We start from the raw sequence: 10,832 nt of genomic DNA, 5'->3' as shown, positions 1-10,832 counted from the left end.
AACAAACAAAAACATATTTCCATTGCACCGATTTTACCAGGTCACATTCTATAAAACTCATTCAAGATTCATTTCCCTGGAAATAGCTTCTCTGATGCTTCCCTCCAAGAACAAGCTCTTCTTTGATACATATCCCTTCATCGCCCATGTGAGTTATTCATACACCATCAAGCAAGGAACCATGGAATTTCAAAGTTGGAAGCGATTTTTCCCTAGAATTCACCCAATGCATCTCCCTAACCTCACATTTCCTTTACAATATTCCAAAAATGGAAGGAGGAGTTCTTCATCTAAAAAATTCTCACAATAGGGTGATAACTCAATACCACTGAAAGTAGCCCATATAGGGATGGCTCCAATTGCTTAAAAGTTTTATGTTGAGATTAAGCCCATCTCTTTGTAATTCCTCCAATTTGTTTGGGATTAACAAGTACCTAGGAAGGAGTAACTACTAGCTTCATCAATCTGGAGATATGATTCCTATTAATGCAGCTTCAGATTACAATTGCATTTGGGGGCAGCCATGATTTACTGTTAACTGCTAGGCATTCATAGATAACAGAAACCATATTTCATTTTTGCATGTGTTACTGGTAAGCCTTGTCAAATCTATAATGAACGAATGGAATCGTTTTTCTACGTATTGCAAGGTTTACCATTTATCGCTAATTATACCTAATGAAATTTCACCTCTTGCTTCCATTTGTCATTAAACATTCACTCTCCCTCCAGTTCCTATTATTGGTGTGCCAAAGATGCATGCCATCAACATTGTAATCTCAGCACTTGAAGCAAGGTCAAACCAAGGACAAAATCCTCAGAGACCTCTTCTGAGACAAACAGTGATCATTTGATTACAAATCCACCAATTTAAAAAAAAAGATATCACATGGGGCTTTGAAGAATGCTTTAAGGAACATAAATACACCATTTCTATAACATTTCCTTGATTTAACAATCTTGCTAATCTTTATGAAAAGAAAATGAGATATCTGAAATGATTTTTTCCTAAATAATTCCTTACTAGCTTCCAATGATCACTACACGTCTTGCTAAATCAATAAAATAAACTTAAAATGCCATAATCTAGAAAACTTTCCAAGAACAATGCTAAGATCACCAGTTTATAAGATACAAACTATATTTTTCACTCTTCTCCTTTTTTGGAATTTGGTGCTACATTTGCCCATCTTTTGTCTTCTGGTTCTGGTTCTGTTTGCTACAATATTTTAAATCTCAACAGTGGTTAAATAAATTCCATCTGCAAATTCTCTGAGTAGCCTGAGGTATAATCTTTCTGGGTTGGCATACAAACTCATTTAGAGCAACCTTCTATTTAAATATCTATTTCCTCTTGCCAATATTTATTTTTCTCTTTTCACACTGAAAATCATTCTTCTTGACCAAAAAGAAAAAAAGAAAAACAATTTGGTATTAAACTATAAGTTGAAAAGTTCTCCCTTTTCTCCAGCATTGAAGAATATGGTGCCAGTCTCATCAAGCAATCATCTAGGTTAGGCCTCACTGGCATTCTTTTCCATTTGTAAAAGTTGTTTCTTGTGTGTGTGTGTTTTGTCCTTAGCATTTTTTTTCCCCCAACAGTCAGCCAATCCCTGACACTATTTATATACATCCATATCATTCCTAGATACCCTTTCATTGTTGAGCACTTGTCTTCCATCTGTTTTAAATTTGCTGCTTAGCAGCTTGCTTTTTTCAGTCACTTCATTTCTTCACTGGCTTCTTCCCCATTGAAATCAATTTTGAAAGAATTTTGAAAGAATTTCTTTTTGTGAGACTCCCTCAATCTATTTAAGTGGTCTTCTCTTTAAAGTCTCTCAATGAAATGCATGCTTTGCCTGAAAGTTATAAAACCTCCTTACCAAATCCTATGGGGGCATTTCCCAAAATACTTCCTAGTCTCCTTTTCCCCCAGCCCTTCCAAAATGTGAGAGTCGAGTCTGTCTCCGAATAAGTTCCTTTTTGGAGACTGACAGTGCACATAAGCATTTTAAAGGCACCAAATCACCTACATTGAAGAAAATGATTTCATTTGTTTAACTCATAATTTTCCACTCTTTTGACCATGCAGTCATCTTTTGACTTATATTATTTATACCCTGTGGGACACAATTTGACAGTGTTCTATTTCTTAAATATGCCCAGCAACTCCTCTCTCGAACCCCACTGCCCTTAGATACTGCCTTTCTCCCTAACTGGTTCTTCCAAGTTGGTTGAATTTGATCTTAAATGACAGTTCTCTAAATATTTCTCTACATTTTGGAAAACATACACACATTTCTGAGGTATACATGTGTTACAGCTACTCAATTGGGTTTCAAGGTCCTTGAAACTATGAGCTATTTATTATTCCCCTAAAATATTTGGTATAATGCTCAGCATACAAGTCACTCATTAAGTATTGACTGGTAAAAACAAGCACAATTCATCTACAGAGGGTTATTTATCACCTTGTTCCTCTTTCACTTTTGCAGGTTAAATAATCCCAGTGCTTTTAACCTTTTCTCAGAAGTCCAGCTTTCTAACCTTTAATTCTTTTTTTCCCCTTCTCCTTTGTTCTCTCCAGACTGTCCACAGACCTCATTAACACTCCAATGTCTCGGATACTGAGTAATAACTTTAGGTCTTTTATTTCTGTGCCTTTGTTGAGGGGGATGGGAGAATATTCCTGAGTACATAAATCTGCTCATAAAATTTGAACTGAAGTTAAATCTAGTTTCCTCGGGAGGGCCGAACACACCAGTTTACAGAATTTTCTTCCTCCTTTCTACCTCCTACAGCCTGAAATCCTGGCACAAAATATCTTCCTGCATATTCAAATCATTCCAACCATAATTTTTACAGGAACACATTCTCCTCAGTCCTTCTATATGCTAAAAATGATTGGCAGTAGCACAGGAGTGAGTTTCATTCTGTGTAGCCTCCATATATAGCTTTAGTTGATCAAATCAAAACTCCAAACAGGAAGAGCTATAAACCAGTCCCACCAAAGCAGAGGCAAGAGGGCAGGTGGGAAAACCTTATGTTCTAGGATCAGAATACTGCTTTCAATCCCAGTTGCACAACTTACTACTGTTGTATGAACTCTGACCGGGACTTACTCCCTCTAAGATTATTTCCTCAACTATAAAATGGGGGTAAAGGTTTATGCCTGATAGAGTTGTGGTCAGATTTAAGGAGCTCTTTCAACTGGTGAATTCCACCAGCAGCATACTACATACAATGCATTCAAATTACAAGAGAAGTTTTAAATGGAGGGCCCTGGTTTCACCCCAGAAGACTCTGACTCTGATGGTCTAACGACAACCCTTGAACTCTGCCCTTTCCCCTACATTCCCAGGTGACTCTGATATGTAACCATCTTTGGGAATCTACACCAGAATGAGAAAAATTTAAGGGCAGGATCTATACCCAATCCTTCCTTACACAGATGACATGGATGCTCAATAATGTTTATTCACTGATTCAATAGATATTTATTTAGGGTCCCCTATATATGCTGGGCACTGAGTGTACAGAAACAAAACAGATTATGTCTTCTCCTTTGGAGCTTATTTCCTGGAGGAAAGGCAGACAACAAGTAAACAACTAAATACATCCTGTTTCAAATGGGAACAGATGCTAAAGAGAAAAATAAAGTAGGAAATGGAGTAGAAAACATCATTCAAATGGGAGAAGGAGCTCTTTTATTCTGCCCAGTTAAGGAAGCTCTCTGGAGTAGGAGACCAGTAGGAAGCGAGGGAGGAGGCCGTGAGGATATCCAGGGAAGAGCATTCCAAGCAGAGGCATCAGCAGGACGTGAATGAAGAAAAGCAACTTGACCTGTGGGTTGACCGGGAGTGAATAATGGAAAGAAAGACCAGGGATCAGAAAGGTGGTGGCCAGATCACAAAGGCCTTGTAAACCACTGTCATGACTTTGGCTTTACTGTGAGTAAAAGAAAGATGTTTTAGCAAGTGAATTGTTAATTGTCAGTCCTCATCTTACTAAACCTATCAACGGCACTTGATGCAGCGGATTCCTTCCCTCTTCTTGAAATACTTCCTTCCCTTCTGGTCACAGCTCTCTCTTGAGGCTTCTCACACCTTCTCCAAACTCACTAGCTATAAGTTACTTTTTTTCTCCCAGATTCTTCCTTTCTCTCCAACTTCTAAATTGTGGAGTGCCTTGGGCTCAGTCTTTGGACTACTTGCCGTTATCTAACCACATGAACTCCCTGGATCTCGTTCAGTCTGATGACTAAAATACCAACTCAACTGTTTCCTCTCAACTTCAGACTGACATAGCCAATGATCTGGCTTATGTTTTAATAGAATCATTGAAGTTGTTAAAGCAGGGACCCTGGTTAAGGGGCGGGAAACTATTACAACAATCCACGTAAGAGATGCTGAATCAGGGTGAGCAGTTAAATGTGTTAAGAAAGGGTTGACAGGGATAGGCTAGATGTGGTCAATGGAAAAAAAAGGGGGACATAACATAATACTTTCAACAATAAAGATCAAAATAAATAGATAGATAGATGATAGATAGGTAGATAGATAGATAGATAGATAGGTGAGTTCAAGCCATGATTTTAAGATAAATATGATGAGATTTGCTAATGGATTTAGATCAGGTTATGATATCCAGCTTTAGGCCTAATCAACCAAATTTGTTTGCTGAAGCCCTAACACTCAGTGTGATAGTATTCAGAAGATGGAGCTTTTTGGGAGGTGGTTAGGTTTAAATGCATCTTGAGAGAAGGGTCCCCCCTCTCCCTCTCTCTCTCCTCCATGTGAGGACACAGCAAGAAGGCAGCTGTTTGAAAGCCAGGAAGAGGGTTCTCACCAGAACCCAACCAGGCTAGCACCCTGATCTCAGAGTTCTAGCCTCCAGACTTGAGAGAAATAAATGCCTGTTGTTGAAGCCACCCAGTCTGTAGTATTCTAATATCACAGCCTGAGTAGACTAAGATAGGTGGTGTTCCAAACAGTAGTTCAAGGAGGAATCAAGTGTGTCGATGCCACTATTTAGTTGAGTAAAAGGAGGATGGAACATTGACAAGTATATTGAGCAAGATAGAGGTTATTGGTGAGTGTGAATGGAGTTACTACAACAAAGTGGCAGCAAAATTGCCTAAATGAAATGGGTTCTAGAAAGACTAGGAGGGAAAGAAGTAAACCAGTGAGTACAGAAAGTATTTTTTGAATAAATACATGAAAGTGATTTTGCATATTATAATAGTTTGGTTAAAAAAAAATGAAGATCTTCTGTTTATCACAACAAGCCCAGGGCTATATATGTGGGCATCTGAGTATTACTGGCTTTCTTTTTCTAATTTGGGTGTAAATATAAAATTTCAAATGACACAAATCAATATGCATTTGATGGTCAAGCAGGAAAACTGATGGTAATAGGTTTCCTACCAAAGGCAAATTCGCAGGAGTATGAATTTCACTGTAGATTACATTCTAAGAGTGTTTTCAGTGAAAACCAGAAAAAGGTCTACCCACAATCATTATGTTATTTTTTTTTTTTCAGGAATTCTGACCATGAATTTGATAGCATTTTTCTACAAGGGGTTTTTCCAGAAACAACCAACACATTTTGGTACAAGAACATCTTTCCATTTTCCTAAGACTTGGCAATATAAAACACACACACACACACACACACACACACACACACTCATAGGAACTGGAAAGAAATCTAAAGTCACCACAAAAACTATGCTAGCCTCTACTAACAGATCACAACATTACATTTTTTATAATGGTTACTATAATTTTAAAGACTTCTATATAATACCTGTTTTTTAGCATCATTCCAATTCAGTTCTCTGCCCATCAGCTCAACAATCCTGGGTAGGGCTTCCTCCGCTGCCTGGACATTTAGAAAAGCCAGGCGAGTGCGACGTGAAATCATATCCACTGCGGTGCAGGCATACTCCTTAATCCCATATTTCACCTGATTTTGAATTAAAGTAAAATTAGTAGTTTAGGCTTTTTTTAAAAGAGAAAATAAAATTTTACTGAAAACAATTGTTCTTAGGAAAAGTGACAGTTTTTCTTTATAAACCCCGGTTCTGTGGCAGGCATGGGACAAACAGTGACATCATACAAGTTGCCCATCAGCCTGCCAAAGGAGTTTTGGAAACTGGGACAAATTAGTTAAGAGTTAATGCCTTCTTTCTGAATAGAACCTGCCACAAACTTGCAAACTGCCTCACTTCTCATTTACCGTCCACAGTAATCGCGTACCTCTTTGCTTATACTTAATATGGATGTTGATTTACATAGCTGAGTAGGCAAAGAACAAGTATCAAAAAGTTATGGTCTCATCTCTTTAAGCTGTCCCAAGATTTCAGTCTGAGTAACCAAAAGACAGAAGCCCTGCCTTCCATCACTAAGCACATGCTTACTGGATACCCAGGTTTTAAGGGGCAGTGAATTATAAGTAAATATAAAGCATGGTCTCTGTTTCATAAAATGTGAAACCTTAATGAGAAACAAAGCATAAATCTTTGAAAAGTTGAGTGTCAAATCAAGATATGTCATCAGGTAGTACATGAGCGGTACAAGAGTTGCAAATTCACAAAAAGGCAAACAACTGTGAATTAACAAGACTTGGGATAGCTCTTGGAGGAGAAAGAAATCCTTTATTTTCTACTATCATGGTTACCATTATCAATACCAATTTAGAGTTAAAATAAAAATGTATAAATGAAAAATATCTAAGCTGAGCAGACATTTTACTTCAGGTTTTAGCTCACATATGTGCATTAAAACTTAGCCACATTTTAATGGTTTTAAAAGATGAAAAACAAAACAGATGAATGGCACCCCGTGCAGACAGGAGATTCCCATTTGGCCATTCACATACCTCTGCTTCAATGTATGGAAATTCTGACACCAGACGCACTCCAACAATGGGCCACCTTTTTCCAGTCACACTGGCCATTTTGGCCACCTCAAAGGCCTTGTCCCCATAGGTGGAGGCAAGATGCTGTGCCACCTGGGGAAACAAAACTGCATTAGGACTTTGAATATCAATACTTTTAGGTGCAAAGCAAAAAAAACGAAACAAAACAGAAAACCAAACAAACCTACAAGCTTATCTTGTCAGCTTTCTACAGCCTGTAACTAATAGTTCTGGGAGAGGATTAGATTTTGGTTTTGTGGGAGGAAACCACTTGGGCCTCAAATGCTTAGGCCAGCATGAACTCTACTACACATGTATCACTGTATCAGTGACTGATGGAGCTTCAGCTTCATTCTGCTCCCAATATCACTTCTAAAGAACAGCTCCCCTGATGTTCACGACAGAGAGAATTTAGGATGTCCTGTCTGCTAGGAACAAAGCAAACAAACCCTAGATTTTAAAAGAGAAACTAAAAATGTGCTTTTTTTTTTTTTAAGGCCACTAAAGCAAATAAGCCATTCTTTTTTTTTTTTCTTTTCTCCATTAGTTCTCGTCCACAGTACACAGACGGAAATGAACCCCCCAAGAGGAAATTCTAATTAAGGGAGGCCACATGGTTGCTGATTCTGCTACTGGCAATGGTGAGATTAGGCAGGTAAAGAGTAAGATAATATGGCAATGCACACCCACCTCACTTTCAAGTCCATAATCTTGGACAAGCCTGATGTAGAGTGTGGGGCTCCAATCTTTGCCCCCTTGAAGAAAAAGCCCAACTGTTCTACTTGGTCCTGCTTTCAAATTATGAGCCTTGATAGCAGCATTTATGGTATCTTCTGCCATAGAGCGATAGGTTGTCCACTTTCCCCCTACAAACAAGTTGGTAAATAATTCATTAGGATACTACCCCTTATTGTTTTATACTTAATCATTTATCAACGTATGAGTAACAAACCCACCTGTTGTTTGTAAAAAAAAATATGGCAAAGTGATGTTAGACTTTACTCAGAATCATAAAAAAAAAAAAAAGCCTGTTGATTAGAGTTCAAAGAGGTGCCAGTGTGACCATTGAACACAAGGTCCCCTCTAAAGCTTTCCCAAGTAACAAGGTAATGCCCGTACCTGCTATCGTGATGAGGCCGCTCTCGCTGATATCCACAACATGATTCCGGGAGATGGACTGAGTGTTTGCAGACTTAGGATCTGTCACAAGGGGACGAATACCACTCCACGCTGCCAGGACATCCCCTCTCCTCACTGGGAAGGATCAATGACAAGGGGTAAGAGGATTACTCAGAGATATCTCAACAAAACTAGGAAATAGTTAATAAGCAGAAAAGAGTACAGCAAAAGGAACACATGATTATGCACTTCAATAGGGAGAGAAAGCCCTAACTGGATTGGCTCAGTGCATAGAGCATCGGCCTGCGGACTGAAGGGTCTGGGGTTTGATTCCGGTCAAGGGCGCATGCCCGGGCTGTGGGCTCAATCCTCAGTAGGGGGCTGCAGGAGGCAGCCGATCAATGATTCTCTCTCATTATGTATGTTTCTATCTCTCACTCTCCCTTCCTCTCTGAAATCAATAAAAGGGTATTTAAAAATGGGGGGGGAGGGGGAGGTTTAGGGGAGAGTCCTTAAATATAAGAACTGAGTAGATAAGTACAAGAAAAAATCAATTTATTTTATTACAAAGATAATCTTCATGGGAAAAAAATTGAAAAGAGAAAACAAAAGAAACAAATGCTAGCAAGCTTCAGCTGGAACAATTTGTAGTTAAAAAGAACAACAAAAAAGGCAGAAACACAATAAAAACAACCTAATAGACATGGCTTGTTGTATTTCTCCTAGAATATGTCTTGCTATCTCTTCTCAGGGAAGACACAGATCCTTAATTGAGCATTTACAGTCGGCCTAGCCTTGTCAAAGCACTTGGCATACACATTTCATCTCACTTAACCTCACAAAGCCCCATAGCATTAGTTATTATTATTCTCACTGTACAGATGAAAAAAAAAGATTGGAAAAGTTAAACCAACTTGCCCAAAGCAAACATCTTATAAATGATAGAGCAGCACATTCTTACCCATTGAATCACGGTCTCTCAACTGCTGACAATTTCCATACTTTACTTTTTTTTTCTTTTTTCATTCCATTATCTTTATAACTGCCACAAAAATAGATATGTCTCCTCCCAATATAAGTACACAATACTTGTGTTATAGTGTTTGGAAACGCTTTGAAAAGTCAAGATACTATGAAATTTTTCTTACTATCTCTGCCAAAACATAATTACCCCTCAATACCAAACATTGATGATATAAAAACAAAATTGGACAGCATTTGCATAGCACTCATTACTGACGTAAAAATGCTAAAAAGAGTAGCCTAATTGTGGTGCTGGAACACCATCAGAGGAAGGGCAAAACCTAAAGGCAGAGCTTTCAGAATCTACTCTTCTTTATCCAGATCAGCTTCAGGGTTGGCTTAGCTTCTTTCCTCTCCATTCTCCACATCAAGGAACTAACCATGTGCACAAATGCAATAGCTGCCTAATGATGCAGACTCTGGGGAGGTGATTGCTTACCTGGTTCTGTTGCACTTACTTTGGTTAAACTAGTTAATCCACTCCTGGATAATAAAGAAATACAATTTTGCTTCAACCATGACTCGGGTCATTCTTTATCTTACTCCCAGCCATTACCCATAGTAATAAAAACTGTCTGTATATAGTCTTAAAAACATCAAGAAAATGGGAAAACTGAATATCCACATGCAAAAAATAAAAATAAAAAGTTGTGCCCTTACTTTCCACTGTATACAAAAATTAACTCAAAATGGGTCAAAGACCTATATACAAGAGCTAAAACTATAAAACATTTAGAAGAAAATACATGGGGAAAGATTCATGACATTGGATTTGGCAATGATTTCTTGCATATGACACCAAAGGCACTTGCTACACAAGAAAAAAAATAGATAAAATGGGATTCATCAAAATTAAAAATGTTTGTACATCAAAAGACATTATCTGGTGGGAGTCAATGGGGGGGAAATGGGGCATATGTAATACTTTCAACAATAAAGAATTATTTTAAAAATTAAAATAATACATTAAAAAAGATATCAACAGAATGAAAAAGCAAGCCATGGGAGAACATTTTTTCAAATTATATATCTGAAAAAGGGTTAATATCTAGGATATATATACAAGAACTCCTAAAACTCAGTAACTAAAAAACAAACAACTCGTTTGAATGATGGGAAAAGATTTGAATAAGTATTTATCCAAAGAAGGTGTACAAATGGCCAATAAGCACATAAAAAGATGCTCAATTATCACTAATCATTAGGAAAATATAAATGAAAACCATAATGATACACAACTTCATACCCATTAGGATGTCTATTATAAAAAATTTATTTAAAAAAACACACAAAATAACAAACGTTGGGAAGGATGTGGAGAAATTGGGATATCTTGTGTATTTTAGATGGGAAGGCAAAATGATGCAGCTACTATGGGTAAAAGCATGGCAGTTCCTCAAAAAATTTAGAATTACCAGATGACCTAGCAATTACACTTCTGGGTTCATAATGAAAAAAAATAGAAAGCAGAGAAAATTCAATTCACAGAAACATCATTTGTAATAGCCAAAATGTGGAAACAACCCAAGTGTCCACAAACAGATCAATGGATAAATAAAATATATTATATATATGCAATGGATTATTATTCAGCTTTGAAAAGGAAATTCTGAAACACACTATAGCATGGATGAACATTGAAGACATAATGCTAAGTAAAGTAAACCAGGCACAAAAGGATAAATATTATGATTCCATTTATATAATGTACCTAGAGTAGTCGAATTCATAGAAACAGAAAGTAAAATAGTAGTCACCAGAGGGAGAAG

General features: G+C 37.5%; 1 protein-coding gene across 4 annotated transcripts in view; it reads right to left on the bottom strand.

Moving 5' to 3' along the window:
* The window catches only part of GPD2 (glycerol-3-phosphate dehydrogenase 2 (mitochondrial)), a 115,248-nt gene that overhangs the window by 8,147 nt on the left and 96,269 nt on the right, over window positions 1-10,832 (bottom strand). For 3 of the 4 annotated variants that reach the window (XM_014534071.1, XM_014534072.1, XM_014534073.1), the window contains 4 exons: window positions 8,041-8,175; window positions 7,612-7,787; window positions 6,883-7,014; window positions 5,809-5,967 (listed from right to left, as the gene is read on the bottom strand). In XM_014534071.1, coding sequence (XP_014389557.1) covers window positions 5,809-5,967; window positions 6,883-7,014; window positions 7,612-7,787; window positions 8,041-8,175 — 602 coding nt within the window. Of the gene's footprint in view, window positions 1-3,705; window positions 3,844-5,808; window positions 5,968-6,882; window positions 7,015-7,611; window positions 7,788-8,040; window positions 8,176-10,832 lie in introns of those variants that run through there. The other variant, XM_014534074.1, reaches the window with a different exon arrangement.

Source organism: Myotis brandtii, unplaced genomic scaffold (assembly GCF_000412655.1).
Source record: "Myotis brandtii unplaced genomic scaffold, ASM41265v1 scaffold125, whole genome shotgun sequence".
Lineage (NCBI taxonomy): Eukaryota > Metazoa > Chordata > Mammalia > Chiroptera > Vespertilionidae > Myotis > Myotis brandtii.
Note: the sequence above shows the minus strand (reverse complement) of the source record. Positions and strands in the feature narration are given on the sequence as shown.